The sequence below is a fragment of the Herpailurus yagouaroundi genome, unplaced genomic scaffold (assembly GCF_014898765.1).
Source record: "Herpailurus yagouaroundi ecotype Mexico unplaced genomic scaffold, PumYag 182, whole genome shotgun sequence".
NCBI lineage: Eukaryota > Metazoa > Chordata > Mammalia > Carnivora > Felidae > Herpailurus > Herpailurus yagouaroundi.
Genome location: NW_024412413.1, coordinates 36749019 through 36771038, shown reverse-complemented (window position 1 = coordinate 36771038; position 22020 = coordinate 36749019). Strand labels below are relative to the sequence as shown.

General features: G+C 40.6%; 1 protein-coding gene across 2 annotated transcripts in view; it reads left to right on the top strand.

Moving 5' to 3' along the window:
- The first annotated feature begins 7299 nt into the window (after positions 1–7299).
- The window catches only part of TMTC2 (transmembrane O-mannosyltransferase targeting cadherins 2), a 411733-nt gene continuing 397012 nt past the window's right edge, over positions 7300–22020 (top strand). For both annotated transcript variants that reach the window (XM_040491302.1, XM_040491301.1), the window contains exon 1: positions 7300–7495. In XM_040491302.1, coding sequence (XP_040347236.1) covers positions 7413–7495 — 83 coding nt within the window. In that variant the 5' untranslated portion in view covers positions 7300–7412. The remainder of the gene's footprint in view (positions 7496–22020) is intronic.

The window sequence follows — 22020 nt, the reverse complement described above, 5'->3', positions numbered from 1 at the left end:
TGGGATGAGCACTGGGTGTTATATGTAGGGGATGAATCACTGGATTCTACCAAAATCCTTCTTGCACTATATGTTAACTAACTTGGATGTAAATTAAAAAGTAAATTAAAGATAAATAAATAAATAAGATTTAAATGTTTTCATAGGAATAAAATGTGCAAAAATACAAGAGACTCAAAAGGACAAAAAAGATGAAAGAAAGAGCATTGGGGAAAAAAGTATAGGGTGGTGGAAATCTACATGCAAAGCTGTAAATGTATCATTCATTTGTAATTATTAAATAATAGTATTACAAATTATAAGATATTTATTCATTTAAATGGACAACTTAATTAAATCTATTGCAAAAGTTTTAAATACAGTGACTTCCTGTCATTTATCATTAGATTAATAGACCAACTCTAAATATACTTTCTAGTCATTTCATAGCAATAATAAATGGATTAAATACGCTATATGAGGTACAAATTTGTAGTGGGGTTTTTAACATAATTATATTAAATCAATTATAAATGCTTTATTTGGTTTTCCAAATTGTAATTTGCATTAATACTTTCATCACTTTGTTGGAGTTTGAGTTACGTTACTTATCCTCGCTATTTTTGTAATATGTGATGTGGATTATGTTAGGAAAAATGCCTATACAGGATTTGAATACATCTATTTTAAAAAAATATATGTGGGGTGTGTGTGTATTTTATAGAGGAGGGTTTCTAATATGTAATCTCTGGAGTCTTTGCAGGTTTTGATACGAGATTTGGGGGAAAAAATCAGGTAAAAGTAGTTGACAAAGGAAGATAAGTATTTTATCCTTAATCATCTGAGTGAGGGGAGAGGAGGAAGAATATGAATTTAATCAAAACATCCTGGAAGTAGCCAGGAGTTCCTTCTCCTGAAGCAGATCCCAAAGGGGATGTGGTGTTTTGAATGGGAGAAGGAACAACAAGATTGGACTGAGTAGTGCTTAAAGCATAGACTTCTGGAGTTAAAAGACATAAATTCAAATGTCAGCTCCACCACCAGAAGTGGAAGACTATGAACAATTTACTGAACCTCTCCACACCTCTGCATCCTTACCTGTAAAAGAGTGATAGTAATGGTACCTATCTCCCAGGGCACTTGTGAGGATTAAATGAGGTCATAAACATAACATGCTCAGTGAAATGCCTAATTCCTAAAAGGTGTTCAATGGCTGGTGGCTTTTTTTTTTTTTAAGTCTAAGTTCTTTTTTTAATTTTTTTAATGTTTATTTATTTTGGAGAGAGAGAGAGAGAGAGAGCAAGCAAGCAGGGGAAAGGCAAAGAGAGAGGGAGACACAGAACCCGAAGCAGGCTCCAGGTTCTGAGCCGTCAGCAGAGAGCCAGACGTGGGGCTCGAACCCATGTGCCTTGAGATCACAACCTGAACTGAAGCTGGTTGCTTAACAGCCTGAGCCACTCAGTGGCCCCAGCTGGTGGCTATTTTATAAAGGAGACAAGCCACATGTGGGTGTGGAGCAGTCCAATGCAAAAGGTTCAGAACTAAAGCTGTTACTGGTGGCAAGAGGAGACAATGGCTTTGATAAGTATCCCTTGTAAGGCACAGAGACAGGGGGTCAGCTGCGAGGCCCTGAGAGCTTAAGCTGTGCTGTCCAATAGAGTAGCCACTAGCCAATGTCCTAATTTAAGTTAAAATTAAAATTCAGTTCCTCAGTCACACTCCTTATATTTTAAGTGCTTAGTAGCCACATTAGCTGAAGGCGGCTACATTGGACAGTGCAGCTCTTCAGCTACCTTTGCAGAAATGTCTGTTGGACAATGCTGGCTTAAAGGGGTCACGTTGGGCTGAATCCCAGGGCAACATTCATGAATAACTGGTTTACTTAATGTCCTCATCAAATCTCATCTTCTCTCTCCTCCTTATCTTTTATTTTACAGAATCTGAGGCTTATCAAAACTGTGACCCAAGAGTCTGTGCAATTTTTCAAACTGTAGGAATATTTTTGATCACTGTTTATATCAGTGCATGTGAATGCATTTGGAGAGATTCTGTGAAGGAGGTTGTCCTTGCTTTTCTTGATTGAGTTTGAATTCTATCATTAGCCTTAACATCTCTGCAATTACCCATATCTGGTTATTAACATGTTACTTCTACACTCCTCCTCCTCCTCCTCCTCTCCTCCCCTACCCCCACATCCTCTGAATTGCAAGCTGGGAGACTGTGAGATTTTTAAAGTGATCATTATTTTAGTAGCAGCTGGTTCTTAACAGCCCCGGGTTTGTGACAGAGGTGACAGGATCTGTTTCTGTGGCTGTATTGTCCTAATTATATTCCTAATGGATCACAAGTTTTGGGACAAAGCGATGTTACATATTGCAGTGTCTGCAGGGCAAGATTTTATGGTGTGCTGGGAACATCTAAATGTAACATGTGTAGCCAATGCATTTACTGTCATTAGTTAACCAAGCAGCTAGTGTGCCTCTTTCAGCTCCCTGACCCACATTTCATCCACGCTCTGCTGTTTTTCTCCTGCAGGGTTATTTCCTGAGTAAAGCCCAGAGCTTATGAGTCCCCCAGCAGAGAGCTCTGTTCTGACCTCCCTAAACAGGCAGTTTCACCTGCTGGGCTAGTGTTTTTCTGCTTCCTAGTCAATCTGTCAAGATTTTAGCATGAGATTCTTGGATACCTTTTCCACAAAACATATGGGAGATTGTAATTACTTTGGCCTGGTACAATTTTAGAATTGAGAGAGCAAGGAAGAGGTGCAAATCTTCTGTTCATAAATAACCAAATCTGTGGGCACTTTAAAAGGCATTCTGTGCAGGAGAATTTATGTGCCACATTTCACCCTTGGCACACTCTCCAAATGAATTGTTCAAAGAGAAGTTATATTAGGACAAATAGAAATGAAGACCAAGTCCAGATGTGGATTTTTAGTTAATATTTATGCAACACCCAAAGGGAAGACGGTATTGCACAATAAACCAAAAATGTCTTAGGCAAATAAGGAAATCTTTACCCCCAGGACCTGGCACCACAAAGGTATGAATTATACAACAAAGGCCTGGGAATGCAGAACGAATGCAGGGTAGGTCGGGGCGACTATAAAAAAGAATTCATTGAGGAAGTGGTGAGGTAGCAGATGTGTGGAACCTACTTTGGGAAAATAAGGGCTTAGCACTTTTTTGGCCAGTCTTGTGTCTAAGGTAGAAAAGTCAAGCCAACCAGCCTAATTTCCTTCATCTGTGGAGAGCAACAGTAGCTTTAAATAGAATAACTATATCTATATATATATTCATTACCGAGGCAGCAATCTATAATGGGTAGGTATACCTTAATACACTGAAAAGCAATGTCTCTAGATTTGAAATGATCTCCAAGGATAGTGATGACATCTTTGAGACGATAACGCCCTCCCTGTGTCCCCCCCCCCAACCCCCCAACTGGTGTCCAAGGAAGGTAGGAAACGCAGAAAGTGGCTGCTTCTCAGTCTTTGGAGAGTAGTCTGAATGCAACCAATGTTTAATGCGTTGGAAGAATGTTGAGACCTACATTAAATTAAAATAGGAAAATTTGTTAAAATCAGCACAGCTGTTTTTTCAGCCTTCCATTCATCAGGGACAGCAAAATGTGATTTCTCACCATCTCCCAGGCTCCCAATCCTCAGGAGTTGGGAGTAGGGAGAGGAGAAAAGAAGGAGGTGGAGGAGGAGCATAGAAAATATTTAGAACTATTGGAGCCTTGAAGTGGAGACAGCTCTGGAAATGCTTACAAGCTTTTTGCACGCTGGACCCAAACCTCTTTACTACTTTCATGCCTCGGAGTCCTCTTAATTATTGAAGAGAGCTGTTTGTGTGTGACTTACCATAGGCTTTTCTGAAGAACTGATGCTTTCTTCAGAATTTTTAACCTACTTCCTCCCTCTCTCCTTTGTTAATTCTTCACTGTCTCTACCATGGACAACAATTCAGTTTACCTTATTCTCTCATGATGAACATTTGTGAATTTCCAGTTGCTATATTGTTTCTGCTAAGCACATTTATTTGTTCATTTGTTGTCAACATTTTGTGTTGTTTTGTTTTAGCTTCTTCTGCTTGTCCAGATGTTACAGGCTCTCGGTGTTATGTGGAAAACCGGGCTGTTAAGATCCTCGCCCTCTTGGAGCTGCTGGCATTCTAGTGGGCATTCCAGATACAACGCATGCTATCAAGAAAATCATTCGGGTGAAAATGGGACAAAGATGGCTGGGAGTGAGGCTACGGTATAGGGTGGGTGGGGGAATTCTCTTGGGTGGATGGATAACATTTGAATTAAGATTGGCATGCTGAGAAGGAGCTATATAAGGTCTGAGAAGACTGTATCCCAGGCAGAAAGAAGAGAGAGTGGTGTCAGAGGAGAAGGATGCCCGCGTGGCTGGAACACTCAAGCACAATGTGAGGGGAGGGAAGGGATCAGGGCCAAAGGAGTGCCTAGCTGGCCGTGGTAAAAATCAAGAGTTTTATTCGATGTGTATCAGGAAGTCATTAAGCATTTTAAAGTAGAGATATTGTAAGTTTTCAAAAGAATCTTCTAATGCCTGAAGTAAGACTGTGGGGAAGGGGGAACTGCAGAAGTAGAAATAAGGGTACTGCTTAAGTCCATGCAGGAAATAAGGGAGTTAGAAATAGGGTTGGGGCCATGTGGGCGCCATGATCTACATTTTGGAGGTATCTAGGTTTTAGTGAACAACTAAAAGGAAAGGAGAAAGTTGGAGATAATAATAATTATAATTATTATTATTAACACTTCTATTGCACTTAGGTGTTTCACACCTTAATTACTTTAATCTTCATAATAATAGTACCCACAGATATTATTTTCATCACTGCTGTATAGGTGAGACAAAAGGGGCACAAAGAGGTTGAGGGACTGGCCAAAGGTTTCTCATGTAATAATAGCACAGTGAGGACTTCAGTTCCTGGGTGCTCTTCATCTAGTGTGCTAGGATCCAATACCAACATGTAAATACAGTGGAGGGATACAGATATAGAGGAACTTGATGGGTCAATTAACAGGATTTTTTAAACTTTGCAACAGTGAGCAGAGGTTACAGAGTTAAAAAAAGAAAGTTAAAAGATCAGTGTCTGCCTTTAAAGATACAACTCCCGGGGCGCCTGGGTGGCGCAGTCGGTTAAGCGTCCGACTTCAGCCAGGTCACGATCTCGCGGTCCGTGAGTTCGAGCCCCGCGTCGGGCTCTGGGCTGATGGCTCAGAGCCTGGAGCCTGTTTCTGATTCTGTGTCTCCCTCTCTCTCTGCCCCTCCCCCGTTCATGCTCTGTCTCTCTCTGTCCCAAAAATAAACAAACGTTGAAAAAAAAAAAGATACAACTCCCTTTTTTGTATGTTTTACATACGTTTGTCTCAGGGAACAAAAATGGGTCCATCTTGCATGGCAAAATAAATATATGTTCACCATTTCATCCGTGTCTACACAGATTTTTTTGTGAAATCAGGAAAAGACGGAGTTTTGTTTTGCTGACACCCAAACCACAGTATTTACTTCTCAGGCCATGGCCAGACATCCAGAGGATTACATTTGTTGCCCTGGATTTGAGTCCTGGAAAGCTTGCTACTTAGGCGCTTCCCTTGGAGGGCGGAGGGGAGGGGGGCGGGGTCAGTCAGCCCTCTCCGGGTCTGTTTTCCAAGCACTGTGGTTGTCATGCAGCAGGGGGCGCTGCAGTAGTGTTCATCTTGGTCCACGGGAGCCCATCGCCCAGCCAGAGAGGGGCCAAGCCAGGAGGAGGTGTGGCAGGCAGCCCACCGTCCTCTTTGGTCTTGCAACTTTAGTACCCAGAGCTCGTCTACACAGGCCATTCTTCTACACCATAATTTATCAGGTTGGACGCCTTCCATCCAGTCCTGCATCCAGGCGGAAAGGAAAGGGCATTAGCTTCCCGCCTTCCTAGGTTTTGAGGATAGCGGTGTACCGGGTTGCAGAGGCGTCTATTCTCTGTATTTCCAGAGTCAGCCTGAAAGTCCCCCCTGAAACCACGAAAGGCCCCCGCAGCTGCGGTGTGTGCGTATGTGTTTCTTTCCTCTCCGGGGGTCCTTTCTTTTTAACCTGACTGCGGGAACACTCTCCTTCCCATGCGTCTTTCTACTGACATTCGGGACGACGGTAGGCTCGGAGCTGATATCTCTCCCTCCTAAGATGCCCCCCAAGCTCTCCAACACCCCCTCCCATTTCGACTCACTCGCTGTGAGCGTGTATGAGAGGTCGCGTGAATGTTTGTGGCCACCGAGCTGCAGCCCTCGCCAAACCTGTTCTTCCTCTCTCGGCCCCAGAAGTCCCTCCAGCTGACCGGACTTACGCCTGGCAGCGCTTGGCACAGTCAGCGCTGGGGCTGAGATCCAGTCGGTGCCAGGCACTGCCAGGCAGCAGCGGCGCGAGCGACCGGGTCCTCCTCGGTGTCGATTCTCTAACAGCTCCTACTCCCAGGGCGCACTCCAGCTATCCCTCTGGGCTGTCTTCCAGCAGTCGCCCTTGGGTCCCGGGGGCTTTCCGGAGTGAAATCGAAGGTGAAGGAAACAAGAGGAGGGCGGGAGGTGGGTGGGAGGAGCCCCGGGCCGTGGGGAGGTGGGAGGAGCCTCCAGCCAGGGGGTGGTGTGGGAGGAGCCTTAGGGGAGGATCTGGGTGGAGAAAGGGGTCGGGCAAAGCCGGGATGGAGGGTTGGCCACGCAGGCGCGGGGGGCCGCGCCGAGAACCCCACGCGGGAGCTTCTGGAGTCTCCAGCCACCGCTCCTCACTTCACCGGAGAAGGGGCTGAGGCTGGGAGGGAGCTAATAAAGAGTGAATGAGCGGCAGCCGCTGTGGCAGCCGGAGTCAGCCGGAGCAGCACCGGAGCCGTGCGCCCGGGAGGCGGCGAGGGGAGGCGGTTCGCCTCGTCCCTCCCACCCGCCCCTCTTTCTCTCTCTTCCTCCAGCTGGTCTCAGAGTCCGGCTGGGTCCGGTCCCTCTGTTCCCATCCCGCATTCTTCCACCTCCTCCGAGTCCCACTCCTCACCTAGGGCGCCCCGAACTGCCATGGGTTAGGGTGGGGGCCGCGAGCCGTGCGAAGGACCAGCCCTGTACATCCGCCGGGGGGCGCGGAACCCGAAAGCCGCCAGCCGCTCGCGGGCGCCGGGCATGGGGAGCGTGGTGTGAGCCCGCACCCGAAGAGGACGCAGGGGCTGCGGAGACGGGCGCGAGGAGGAGGAGGAGGAGGAGGAGGAGGAGGAGGAGAGCGGCGGATTGCAAGGACCCGAGGGAGGAAGGGAGGGACAGGAGGGTGGGGAGCTAGGAAAAAGTGAAGCTGGGAGGAGAAGGCGGCGGAAGGTGGGGATTGATGCTTCTGTTTTTTGTTGCCGCTGCTGCCCTCGCGCTGGGAGCCGAGCCGGAGGGAAGGCGGTGGAGAGATGATTGCAGAGTTGGTGAGCAGCGCTCTGGGGCTCGCCTTGTATCTCAACACCTTGAGTGCGGATTTCTGCTATGATGACAGGTAAGGGGTCGACGGGCTCCGTGGGGACTCCGCGGTGGCTCAGAAGCTTCCCGCACTTTAAGGCTTGAAGCGCGTCTTACAGGAACTGGTCCAGCACCTGAAGGTTTAGGAGAAGCGTAAACAACACCCAGAGCAAACACCGGGACGCGAGCGCGCTGGGCGGGCTGAAGGAGTTTGGGTTCCTAGTTTGCGGCAGGTTCTTTCTCTTGGTTCTTGGCTGTTGGCGAACGCTTAAGTATCCTAGCGGAAATCACAGCAATTTGGGAAACTGTTTAATCAAGGTATTAAATGAAAAAAAAAAAAAAAGTCTTAGGTATTTCTTGGTGCACATTGAGCGATTTTAGGTCTGGGCTGGAAGGAAACCGCTCCCCTCCTCTGAATAGGTCTTCCCTGTGACGTTTCCTTTTATTGATGGGACACTTTTATTTCCCGAGGAAAAAAAAACAACACACCTTTGACAGTTACCAAAATAGTGGAAGGAGAGAATCGTCCTCTGCTCCAACTTTCCCATTTGACGTGTACGGTACTTTACTTTGAGCCAAGATAATGCTGCTGATGGACACTCCGACTCCCCCCTCCTCCCTCACCAATCGATGGAGTAGCACTTTTATAAAAGCCTGCGCTTTCATTTCTGTTTGGGAGTTTTACATTAGACGTTAGCGATTCTTTTGTGCTAATTGAGGAAGAAGACGCCCCTAGAGACTGAAGTTGTCTTCTGCATTTGGGCTAGTTTGGGTGGCTAATGAGACCTGAACTGTGTTGTCAAAGAAACTGCATCGATTTCTGGAAAATGTCACAGTTGTGCTGGTGTCTCTACCTATTTTTTAAACGTTGTTAGTGTTTAGAAACTGGTGAAAAGCTCCAATAGCCATTAGGGAAAATTCCAATTTGTGCCTTTCCGGTGACTTAATCTGATTACAATTAAAACAGATGCATAATTAAAATATATTAGGGAGAACAGCACGCCTGGCTAAACTTATTAACCGTCCTGGGGTGTTTCATGCTCCATTGAAATTAAACCATCCAAAAAGTGAGCACAGATTTACTTTGACAGCTTTTCAGCAGCCTCTCTGGGCTATGGAAAGTGAATGGATCCCCAGGGTCAGGGCAAGGCAGAGAGTGAAGTTAGAGTGGCTGCTCGTGAAGGCAGAATCTTTTCTGGGTGGTAATTAGCCATCTCTGGTGTGCCCACTCTATGGGGAAAAGCATGTTCATGAATGTATGCTTGAAATCTGTGAATCTTGATTTACAGCCACATGTCTGCTACGAAATCAAGCAAACTCTTCTTAATGCATTTTATGTAGTTTCTATCAGAGACTGGTTGATAAGGAAGCCACTGTTAGACTTAAACTTTTCCTCAACTTTTAAGCAATGTATATGTTTTAGCAATTATGCTACATGCTCTGAGAAATAAATATTCTTTGTGTAAGACTGGGGTGAGCTGCTTCTGTTCCTTCCAGTTTTTTGTTACCGTGCACCTGCTATTTCTAGGGTATTGGAAGAAAAAACTTTTGCTTCCAAAGATGGGTGACTTTTCACTAAAATGAGCTCAGGGATGAATCTGAGCAGTTCCCGTTTCTGTTGGGGACAGTTTGAAAAGTAATCACTTAAGCCAAGAATAAAGAGCTTGGAAAAAAAGCAACTTAACTGTAATATGCTAAGTATTGTAGAACGCTGTGATAAATCAAGCATTCTCAGTGTATGCTGTCCTTTATTCCTGTCCAGTTCTGTAAAAAATACATGTCAGAAGAACGTATCCTGTAAAGATGAAGGCTTGAACTAAACTAAACTTGCACATACATTTTTCTATAGATTTAATGCTTATTTTGTGTTCCTTAATCATCGGTCGGGAGCATTAGGACTTCGTAACTTGGGGAGAATAGTGTGAAGGAGATGATAAATTAGTTGTGCTCTGATGGTGGGCAATCGTCGTAAGTTCTTTACATACTGTAGGTTGGGTGCAATGTCAAAATTCCTGACTTAGCTACGAAGATGAACATAATGTAATGAGTTGTCCATATCATCTAATTGATAGCTTGCTATCATAGATAGACATTATATACTGATATGATGTTGAGAGCCTGTAAATATAAATTATACTTTGCTATGATTTGGAAGTGTATTTTTAGTCCAGTTTTCTTAGTAGCAGAACTGCATATACAGTAGTATGCTCTTAAAAGAGCATGAAGTCTTAACAGAATCAAACTTGGTTTTCATGTAACCTAGAAATTCTGATACACTTGTTAATAGGAGTGTGGAACTTACTGGATGTCTGCATGGCATGTGCAGGTGATTCAGTGCCAGAGTGCTCTGTAAATTGAGGCTTTTTGGATATAATTTGTATCTACCTTCTCTACCTCACAGCTCCATGTGGAACTGGGGGAGAGCTAAGGAGTCAAGTGGAAACTGTAGGATGATGATAATGTGTTTACTTCTAGTACTGCGTTTCAGACTACAGAGACTCAAGTTTAAAAAAATTGTGTAAACTGCATGTGTGCATTCCACTACCCCCCAGGAACTTTGTGAAAAACAGTTCTGGAAGGAGAGGCCAGTGCTGGGAGCTTGCGAGAAGGGAGATGGCTCTTACGCTTGACTTGCTTAACTAAATCAAGACTCTGCATTTTAGCTGAAGAATCTGGCATTTGCTAGAGGAGGGCTTTATATTGCTTCAGCTTAAACATTATTGCTGTGGTACTTCTCAAAGTTATCATTTCCTTTAAATATGGTGATCAAGTTTACTTTGTAAACTATATATGTAATTACTTTCACTGTTTGATGTAACTTGGTTGAGATTAAGTGGTAATCTGAAACTTTTTCATAGCAAAATCGATTTCCCTATGGTAAAACTTAATATTTTACAACTGTTTTAATGCTAAACTTAAGAATATGGCTGGGAAGAATAGAGTTCATCATATCTGATGAAAAAGCATATATAGTTTCAGCTTCACCACCCCCCCCCCCCCCCCCCCCCACTCCATCCCCTTGCGTTCAGTCTAGCCATGATTGTATTGAATCTTAAATTGTGGTTAGAGTACAATTGGAATTATAAATGTGCAGTCTTAGCCAAATTTGAAGTCATGATGAATGATGACTTCTTGAAGGGCTCTCTCATTTTCTGGGGAAATTTGGTGTTTAGGTCACTGGAAAAAAACTTGCTGACCCCAAATTCTGTGCCCTCTTATATGTCTGTTGAGGATAACATTGCATCATTTTCACTATGTCCTCTTTAAAAATCCTATCTTAGGTTTTGCACAGAGATAACACTCAGAGAGGAGTCTGTGTCCTTCAAAGCAACAGAAGTATGCCAGAACTGTTGTTCTGTAGTCAGATTTCATGTTGCACGTATCATCTAACTGATAGCTAGCCCTTTATGATGTGTAACACGTAAACAAGAAGATAATGCACCTAATATGTATTTTTATTCTTGTGTGAATAAAATCATACATTACTTAAAAAAAAGATAATTTGAGTATTTGGAAGTGGGAAGTGGGTTTGTGGTACTCTGAAATTTCTTTTCCTTGTTGTCCATTTTGCAGTTTGTTAAAACCAACCTTGATCGTCAACGTGACTGTTAGGTTTCTTAGCTATTCCATTGTGCAACAATCGTGTGAAACTTGGAAGAACAGCTCCACAACTGAAATTTCAACTTTTGAGTCAAAACTACCACAACTCTTAATAGCACTTTCCTGGTTTAGTATTCGTTCGGATGTGAATATAAATCTGTTTTTATAGAAACATGAGTTAATCTAAAGTCATAAAGGTTTTGATTAACAGCATTTAAAATGAAGGAATGGAGGAATTAAGATATTACAACTTTTTTTTAAAATCTTTTTTTTTTTTTTCTAAAGGTATTCAACTATTCCTTCTGCTTGGCCCCTTTAAAGTTATTGTCCATTTGGGTTTTGACCTGGTATGATAAGAATCCCTTATGAAATGATCAGTCACTCTTTTAACTTCCCTCTAAAACATTCTAATAGGCTTGCAGGAGAACAGTCTGGGATTGTTACCTTAGGATTCTAGTATGTTCAACCATTGAAGTCCTGCTTGGTATTTAGTGAAAGCATGTTTAGGAAGAATTACTATATAATCAAAATATATAAGGAAGGAGTTTGCTTTGTATCAAAGTTGCCTACTCAGGTTTTTATTGGAAGAAGTCAGTGTGTACAGGGGTGTTACTATACTCTGATTTTCTCTCCTGAGTTTATGATATACTGAAAAAAATGCAAGTGGATACGGTTTATAGTTTATGAACTATTTTAATGTATTTTATATTCTAGCTAAGTTTAATCAAATGTATGCAGGACAGGTTCATTTTGCAGTTTGAACAAATACATCTCTTAATAGTAAATTAAAATTAGGTGAAGCCAGTACGGACTACTTTGCCTTACTTCCGATGAGCCTGTCACATGCGGTTTATCCTAGCAAATGACCCAAAGACAAGCACTGAATGGCCATGTATAAAGGCGATATGGAGAATTGCTGCTTGCCAGCCATGTGTCTCTTAGTTGTGTTTCTCTCTCTATATATTATAATAACAATATTATTATTATGTGTGTGTGTGTGTGTGTGTGTGTGTATGACGTGGGGGGCTATATTATTATATATTATTGTTTTACATTTTTTGTCATCTGCATTTAGTTTTTTAGTACTAATGTGCCCCTAGGGGAACCCTTAATTCTCTGATGCTATAATTCTGAAACAACTAGAACCTTTTGGATTCCAACTTGAGTTAGGAGCACAATTTGTCTTCCCAATCTCTCTGTTGCTCTTCTGCATGCTAAAAGCACTTCTTTAAAAATGCCCATGGTGTTCCAGCTGTTCATCATAGGCAAAGGGAGCATATCTTCTAAAACAGGCACCTTCATAATGTTAGGAAAGGGCATAGTTTACCCTTGTCACCCTGAAAAATGTGTGGCTGACAAACCTAATAACTTTATCATTCTCACTTACCATGTTTTTAATACAATAACATATACCTTTTAAGTTTTTTGATTATTTTCTTATAAGCTAAATATCATGTAGCTTTGGGTACCTACTTTAATGGCTTCACAAAGTGACATGTGTGGCAGCTTTGATGGAAAGGACAAATGGGTTGTTGAATGTAAATACCCCTCTTCTGTGAATAGCTGTTCTCATTTGGAGCCTGGTTGAAAAAAAGAGGAGAGACATATGACCAGGAACTGTGTACGTTCTGTTTTTTCGTGAAGGCATCATACTTTGTATAATTACAGGTGTAACTGTGCACAATGCTAGATGGTTTCTTTGAAGATTTTATTTGTATGTACTTTTGAGGTATAAATGACTGTGTTCAGCAATTCACTAATTATGAATACTCCTACACATAGGCTTCTCATATATATGATGCATAATACAAACAGCGGCTGTTCACCCTCGTCAGCAAACATCGTTACCGGTCTGTCCTTTCCTACTGTACTATAGCTGGTATTGTAAACTCTTTGAATCTGGGAGTCTGATGATAAACTTATAAAAATTCTGATAGATTGTACTTTAGCAGATTCACTTGCATTTAGTCATGTTTATTTTGATTGATACTCGTATTTTAAAACTTTTATTGGGACTCTGTTGGCTTCTTTCCCAGAACAGCTGTGCTGAGGGTCCATGGTAGGTGGTTTGAACTGGCCTTGTTGTTGGTCTGGTGCTCACTGGCACTGTATTCATACACGTAGAAGCTTTAGAATACTTCTCCCCAAATGTGTTTTTCCTGTTTGTCTGGATCAGTTGTTTTCCATGGAGGGAAACAGTGGTTGAATACTTTGAGTTAACTAGATTTGCCTCGACTGGTCATGGGGATTGAAGGCTTTTGCCTCAAAGATTTTTTTTTTTTTTTGGCTGTAGTTTCTAGGCAGATAATTCCATCAAGATGCAGCACTATCAAATTTCTATTGATCTCCTTTCCTCCTCTCTGACAGTTTAACTTTTCAATCATATTTGTCAGTTTCTCTGGTACTCAAGGTTTCTTGGAGCAAAATGTATAAATGTTTGTTTCAGTCTTTTAGAAACTCTTTGGGATTACAATTTTGGGTTCAACCATGACCTTTTTTTTTTTTTTTTTTTTTTTTCTTACAGGTAAATGGGAAAGAAATGAGTAAGCCTAACTACTCAGAAAAAATTTTGAAAAAGGCAGGAACACTGAAGTGATTGGTTTTCAAGATGCTACGTTAAAAGTTGCTATCGTGTTTTTAGAGTAGTTTGTTTTCTTTAAGGGCATTTCATAAGATGCAGTTAATTTGAATGACCAGAATGATTATTTTAAAGATGAGATGAGCAGAGAGATTTTTATTGGCTCAGGTCTAAAAAATTAATATGGAAAAGAGATTAGAATTGAAAATTCTAAATCCACCTTTAGATTTCATTTTATTGTGGAATTAAATGAAATTATATGTACACTTATTTATTCTAAAAGTTCACCTTTAGATTCCATTTTATTGTGGAATTAAATGAAATTATATGTACATTTATTGATTATAAAGGTATGCACATGCCACATTGCTTGAGGGCAGTGCTGCAGTATCTGTTTTAAGAGTACATTAGTATTTGGCAGAGGAGATGCTATTGAGCTTATGATAATTTGATGTAAGCTTTTGTTTCTTGTTTTCTTTGCTGGGGCATCTTGTGATATCAGAGTGAGGCAGGATATGAGGCGTGGCCCAGCATGTAGTTATAGTCCAGGAGATTGACTAAATTACATGATTTGTCAAGTGAAACGTACATTAGTGCCCTTCCAATAGCAGCTGTGTGTTAGGTGTTGGGGAAAAATGAAATGGTTCTGTCCTATCCCTTTGCCTTTGATGATTGCCCTTCATTTCTGTGGCATTTATTATAATAAATGTGTCATTATTTCACTGAGACATCATGTTAAAAAAAAAAAAACCAGCAAGTTCACTACAGGCTTGTGATTATGATTTCATTAGCAAACAGTGTATAAAAATTATTGCCATAGGGTAAAAGGAATTTACTGACATTTGAAACTGAAAAATTTCCAAGTTTTGATAACAAACATGCTTTATTCCTAATTGTGATTCCAGATTATTGATTTCTTCAGAAGTAGAAAGTTTTGACTGTAGTCTCCTAGAAATTCTCCCTTGGCATCATTTAGGAGTATTTTAACTTCAAAGGATGTGTTATTTGCTGAAGAGTGGCCACTGGGGCGCAATATGGCTCTTGACATTTTGAACAGTGTTAAATGATGATACTGAAGTATTTCAAACAGCCATGTTTCAGCATTGTTTAAAAATCCAGTGGGAAGAATGGCAATCCATATAACCCTGCATTCTTGGAATTCTTTGGTTATTAATTTTAAATGCAGTTCACAAGTTTGCATTTTATAAAATAAGTTTTTTTTAAAGATGAGTAAGTCTAGTAAAATTTTTTACAGCTGTGTCTTATGAAATTTTGTTTTCTTTTTTGAATTGCTTGTAAGTATTCTATTAAGAGACTGAAAGGATACAGACCATAGCCTTGTTTGTTTTTGCTTTAATCTCTTGGTCGGGTTCTATGTCTATGTTTAGAACATTGTTACAAAGCATATTATTATTAAATTTCTATTATAAACCCTAGATTATAAAACTAGTCTTGGAGAGAGGCAGATAAGTGAAAACACTTTGGGAAAAGTAAACATCTTGTTTTTGTTAATTTCCAATTTGTTCCACAATGAAGGCAGATCTACCCTGCTTTCTTTTCTGTTAGTGGCATCCCTTGGATTAATACTGAAAGTCAGTAGTTCAATTCATTACAATGTCGGTGCATGTTGAAGCGCTATCTCTGCAGATTGTGTCTGCAACAGGGGATAACATAGGTGGTGGCTTTACAATTACATTGACAGGCTCGACCACTTTTAGTTTGGGGGAAGATGCTTGTCATTACAAAGCCATTTAAGGGAAGTGGTTCTTGAGGTAATGCTGGCAGCTGAAATACTCATCTGGGGACCTTTCTCATTGTTTTATAAACTGTCTTTTGGCTACTTCTGCCTTCTTATCTTCAGGTTTTTTTTTTTTTTTCCCAACGTTTATTTATTTTTGGGATAGAGAGAGACAGAGCATGAACGGGGGGAGGGGCAGAGAGAGAGAGGGAGACACAGAATCGGAAACAGGCTCCAGGCTCTGAGCCATCAGCCCAGAGCCCGACGCGGGGCTCGAACTCACGGACCGCGAGATCGTGACCTGGCTGATGTCGGACGCTTAACCGACTGCGCCACCCAGGCGCCCCATTATCTTTAGGTTTTAAAAGGTATTGCACATACTGAGGCTACTGCCTTGGATTATGAAAGATGTTTTAAGTCTTAAGGTAGAATACTTGGGTCCAAATATTTTGTCAAGTGTACTTCTTTTAGAAGAGGATGTTCCCCTCCTCCTCCAAATAATTAACTATAGGACTGCTCTCTGAAAGCAATTGAAAAGAGCTCATTTTGACAAAGCAGGCTTCTAATGACAAATTTTCCAACTACATATTTGCAGAAGAAAAGTTCTCAGATGATGAAGAAGTTTAATCAGGCAAAAAGACATTTTTATTTGCAGAAATAGGCCCTTTAGAGGGAGGCAATTATTTATAGCTGATGTGAAAAACCGGTATACCTGAATTCATTTGGTAAACCTCATTTAAAATAGGAAGGTTATTCTATTGGAAAAAAAAATGGTGCTGAATTGTGTCACTGAATTTATATTAAAGAAATAAGGTTTTATACTTTAACCCATTCCCACAGGGTTATGTACTGATTTAACCAAAGAAAATGAATTTAAGATTTGAAGAAAATCTATGAAAGACACCGGTGTGTAGCCTGAAATTACCAAATATACTTTGCCACAAATATCTAGTCTTTCATTTAAAATATCCCATTAGAAAGCATCTCTAGGGTTGCTTCCTTCACCTTTATATTTAAGAGTCTGTATTTTTTCTTTTAAAAGCAGTGGTGTTTTGGGCATTTGTTTCGCGTTGAACAGAAACTGAAATTTCACTGTTGGAAACCTCCTGTATGTCATCAAGCCATTTCTATGAGAGAGTAGCTAGTAGCTCCTTTGGAACTCATTCCTGATAAGATTGAGATGCCTGTGGCAGACAAGGGGGCTTTCGACCTTGTCCTCTCTCATCATTTGCTCCCTGCCTTCATCCTTTGACATGGATGATTGCCTTTTAGGAACTCTTTTAAAATGCACTTTAAATCTCTAGTTTCTTCAAATCAGAGGGATCCCTCCACGCTTCTCCTAAAGATACATTTTTGAACTGGGCCTGGGCCTCTTGTTGGGTGTCTCTCTCTCTCTCTCTCTCTCTCTCTCTGTCTCTCTCTCTCTCTTTTTTAAGAGAGAGAATCCCAGACAGGCTCCATGCTCAGTGCCTGACCTGAGCTGAAATCAGGAGTTGGGCACTCAGCTGACTGAGCCACCCAGGCACCCCCTGAATCTCTTTCCATCCGGGTATATATATATATTTTTTTAAATCAGTGCTTCCTAAACTCCCTTCTACCTGCAAATCACTTGGGGTGTTAAAATGTAGGTTCTGAGACAAATCAAGAAATAAACTCTTAACTATAGAGAACAAACTGATGGTTACCAGAGAGGAGGGAGGTGGGGGCATGGGTGAAACAGGTGCCAGAGATTGAGGAGGGCATGTGTCATGATGAGCACCGGGTGATGTATGGAAGTGTTGCATCACTATATTGTACACCTGAAACCGCTATAACGCTATGTTAAACTATACTGGAATCAAAATAAAAACTTGAAGGAAAAAAGAAAGGAAAAATATATTTCAAAAATGCAGGTTCTGGCTGCAGTGGGGCTCAGAGTACATGTCTGTCTCTCACAGGTGCAACAGATGATGCTGGTTCATGGACCGCACCTTGAGTAATAAGGCTCTATTTCATTTAAATGTATTACATCAGCTCAGTCTGTTTCACAGACATTTGGAAAGATTGCCTAAATTCCTGAATTGAATAAGATTGAGGATAAGGTGCCTGTTCTCTGTGTAGCAGTTTGGCCATTTTATTTCATCTTTATGTTTTGTTTTCACATTTGTTCAATCATGACATCTTTAAATTGATCAGATGGATTTGAGGTATTGTGTAGATTTTGAAAAGGTGGAGAGCCTGTTGAAATTCTAGGAGATGATCTCTACTGAAATATCTGTCACCATCTTGTATTACAATATCATCTCCTTTGTAACATTAGTGTGTAGACAGATGTTGGATTCTGATTTTGACAAATAAACTGATCTGCAATTGCCTTAGGCTTGGACTTGAAAAATACTGATGCTTACACTGAGTCTCTGTAGTCAGTGCCGTTTTTGGTTTGTGCCTCTTTTGAACAATTCCTTGTAAGGAAACTTGACTTACATTACGTGAAGACTTTACAGACTTTAGACAGGCACCACAAAATAGGTGTTTAGGCAGCTGAGAGTAGGAAACATTTTTATATATTAATGATATTTAGGGTACTGGGTGATGTGGTCATGTGAAGGTACCTACACAGGATTAGAAATACTTGAACACATGTAATTTTTTTAACCTGGCACCTTATGCCTTAGGCATTTTGGGGGCTTTCTGAATAGATGAGTGCCCTATATATCTGAAGTTTTAACTTCCTACTAATAGACATCTTTCTTTTTTTTTAAGCTTATTTATTGATTTTGAGAGAGACAGAGATAGCATGGGTAGCAGAGAGGGAGAAAGAGAAGGGAGACAAAGAATCCCAAGAAGGCTCTGCACTGTCAGCTTGGAGCCTGATTCAGGGCTCGAACTCATGAAACCGTGAGATCATGACCTGGGCCGAAACCAAAAGTCAGACGCTTAACTGACTGAGCCACCCAGGTGCTCCCTAATAGACATCTTTTTAAAGAACTCATTCTAAAATAGGTAATGATTATTCCTTTTTTTTTTTTTTTTTTTTAAATACTGTGCACTAGAGGCAGTATCATGAATGAACATTGAGCCAAGATCAAAGGCTGGCATTTAAGTCTTGCAATTACTACTGCATTGAGCTACTTTGCTCTCTAAAACTTTGTCTTATAATGGATCAGGAAGTGGAAATAATAATAACTGCTGACCACAGAGTGAGGATGAAGTGAAATAGTATGACAAATATTCTGTGTGTGTTTTAAAAAGCTGCATGGGTATATACCCTTTGATGTAGAGGGTGTTGGACATGAAGGTGACTCTCAGTTATCACTGCACATTAGCGTCTGAAAACAGAGCTGTGTCCCGTTCCAAGCTGTTGCTAACTTTTCCACTTCCAGTCAGTGGTTGAGCTCCTGCTGCCGCAGCTGTTGCGCCCCCCACACCCTATCTCTGCTTCTCATTTCTGTCCACCCTCTGTTGGTTAGCAGTCCTTAGTCTGACGGCAGAAGTGGTTTTTTGCTCTGCTGTATTTCTTTTCTGTTGCTTTCCCCATGCTTCTGGTCTCCGTGCACCAAGGCTTATTTTGAATAGACATTCTGGCCAATCTGAGCACTTTTTTTCCTTCTGCAGAGTAAAAGGACCAATTACAGTGCATCGGGTGTAAATAATCTTTGGTACTTTGGTTCTGCTTGGCAGGATGTATTATTACTGGGTACTCATGGTTTCCCTCTTCAATGACAGCCCTTTTTCTTTTGGGAATACATGCAGATTCAGATCAGTTCTGGAGGCTCGGTGATTAGGAAAGCTGTATGTCAGATGAGCCAAAGTTTTCCTGCGTTCAAATGTTTGTGTGAGTCAGTAATGTATTGAGACTTTGCAGTGAGTATGTTTAGTGTATGTACTGGAGAGTAGCACCTAATATCTAAACCCGGTGATTCATTTTTACAACTAATTAGAAAATGTTTCCTTCTTTAAACCTTTCCAAACAACGGGGTGGCAATAAGACTATAAAAACTTCAAAGTCAGATAATCTAGGGATTTAATCCCAGAACTATTACTTGTTAATGGTATAATTTTGATTGTTACTTAAACTCTTTTAGCCTCTGCTCCCTGTTCTATAAAATTAGAGTGGTAATACCTCCTTGATAGAGTTGTGGGGAGAATTTAATGAAATAAGCTACATAATTAGTGCCTGGCACAGTGTCTGGTCTGTCTAGGATACTTAAATATTTCTCTTGAGAAATTATTCATTAACTATTGATTGCTGGTAGTTGAAAATCACTATATAATAACATCTGGAAATATTGTAGAGCATTTAGGGGCACTTCTTTCAAAAGCAAATATTAAACATTTAAACTTGTTTTAGTAATTTTTCACTTAGAATTTCAGATAGATGTAGGATAACTGAAAGGGTTCAGTGAACTATATATTATATTAACTATGAATTTTGGAATGTAATTTTCATCTCGAGTTATAAGTTTGGAAAAATGATGCTGAAACTTAACCATTTTATATGCGTGCATGCACACATGTAAATTTTGCCAATACAATGTTTGTAGTGTATACTCAACTAAAAGTGCATATGAAGAACAGAACTAGGATTTCTTCCATCTTCTTTGTAATTGATACTCTTCTTTAAATTTGATGATACTGTGCATAGGAATGTATGCAAAATTATGATTTTTTTTAGCATCTTCTAAGAACTGTCCCACTCTATAATGTGCACCTTAGACTATGAAAAAGCTTAATGAAAATACACAATTGTTTTCGGTTTCATTGTGAAAGGTTATGTTGAATTAAGAGTTAGCCCGAATCCCAGAAATGCTTATATATCTTTTGTTTTATAGTGAGCAAAACTGGACATAAAAGCTTATTATTTTTTGAAACCTTTTCTGGGAAGCTTGTTATGCTTTCTCTCATGAACTTACTCTCTTACCAGGACCTATAATGTGCATTAATTTATTTACAGGTGGTTCTGCATTTAAGAATATTGACCTCTCTCCTGATTAAAATAGATCTTTCTTCACATTTGCTTAACATTTTTCTAGCGAATCCCTATATAAAGAGAACACATAATCTTATAACTCTAATATTTCTTGCTTTCCTTTTTTTTTTTTTTTTTTTTTTGCCTAGAAGAAGATTGCCCCCCTCTTCCCTGCCCCAAACCACGAGATAAGCTAAATATATTGAAGGTTTACCATATTGGTAACACAGCTTTCTTTTTAAAGTCAAGGTATGGCGGTAATGATTCCCCAGGTTCCCTTCCAGCTTAAAACAGGTCACAATTCTAGGGTTATGGATTTGGGTTCATTTGCCCAAGAAATATGCTTGAAATTGGCCATTTTGGGGTAATTAATAATATGTTAAGTAAAACGTTGACCTTGTCACATATAGAGTGAAAAATCAGGCACATTAATAAACAGACCATAGGGGCGCCTGGGTGGCGCAGTCGCTTAAGCGTCCGACTTCAGCCAGGTCACGATCTCGCGGTCCGTGAGTTCGAGCCCCGCTTCAGGCTCTGGGCTGATGGCTCGGAGCCTGGAGCCTGTTTCCGATGCTGTGTCTCCCTCTCTCTCTGCCCCTCGCCCGTTCATGCTCTGTTTCTCTCTGTCCCAAAAATAAAAAAATAAAAAAAAATAAACAGACCGTATCAACCAGAGATGTTTTTACCTCAGCCATAATCATCATTTATTTCCCATGTGTTACCTTATTCGCAGTTGGAATGTTTACTCTGTTCCTATTGATAACTAAATTCTAACAGCAAGTGGCAAGCTCCTAAAAAGGAGAACACTTTTGGTTCTTGTTGGATGGCAGCCTAGTTTTCTCTGGTGCACATCTGTTCCTTGGAACATTTTTAGAATATTCAGGTGAAAATTCACTTAGTATTTTAATAAACCAGATTCTGTTACTGATGGGTTAAAAAGAATCAGTCATACTGTTTTAATTTATTAAAGGAAAATAACAAATGGTTTTTGCAGAGTAGCCCTCAACTCTCTGGAATTAATTTAAAATTAGTACAAGAAACCAATAATTCAAGACCTTATTAAACATGCCTCAGCTGCTGATTTTTAGGACTAAACAAAGGACTAGCATTTGGATTTCTGCAGGGTGAGGGTTGGATGGGAAGGTGTGGGTACCTATTATAAGGGAGGATATTATCCTGTTTTGAAGTATGACATCCCTATGAATGAACTTCGGTGGAACTGACAAAGTTGACTTGCAGAGGGTTTTGTCCTTTTCTTGCTTATGATACAGTGCTTTCCTTTATGGTATAGGGGCGGCGTCATTATGGGGAAGTGTGGGTGAACTTTGTTTGTTGGGGGAAAACAGAGGCAAGAAAGATGGGTGGTTTTGATTCTGATCTTTGTGAATTGGAACCAGAGTGGCACATGATTGTCAGTTTCTTGAGGTGGAATCAAGACAAGTTGTTAGGAATGGAAATCCTCCAATTTAACTGTTTGTGGAAGTAGCCCCATGGTGTTTTCTAAAGATTATATGATATATTTTGATCGCATGCTGAATTTTTGGTGTGTGTTGTAAAATAGAAGCTTGTTTATGGTTTTAAAATGCTATTGTTATAAATGAGAAATCTTTGTAAATACCTCATCTTTGTGTATTTGGAATTTGAATTCTGAGAATTTATTATGTGGGGAGGGAGGGAATTAGGTTTATTTTTCAAATG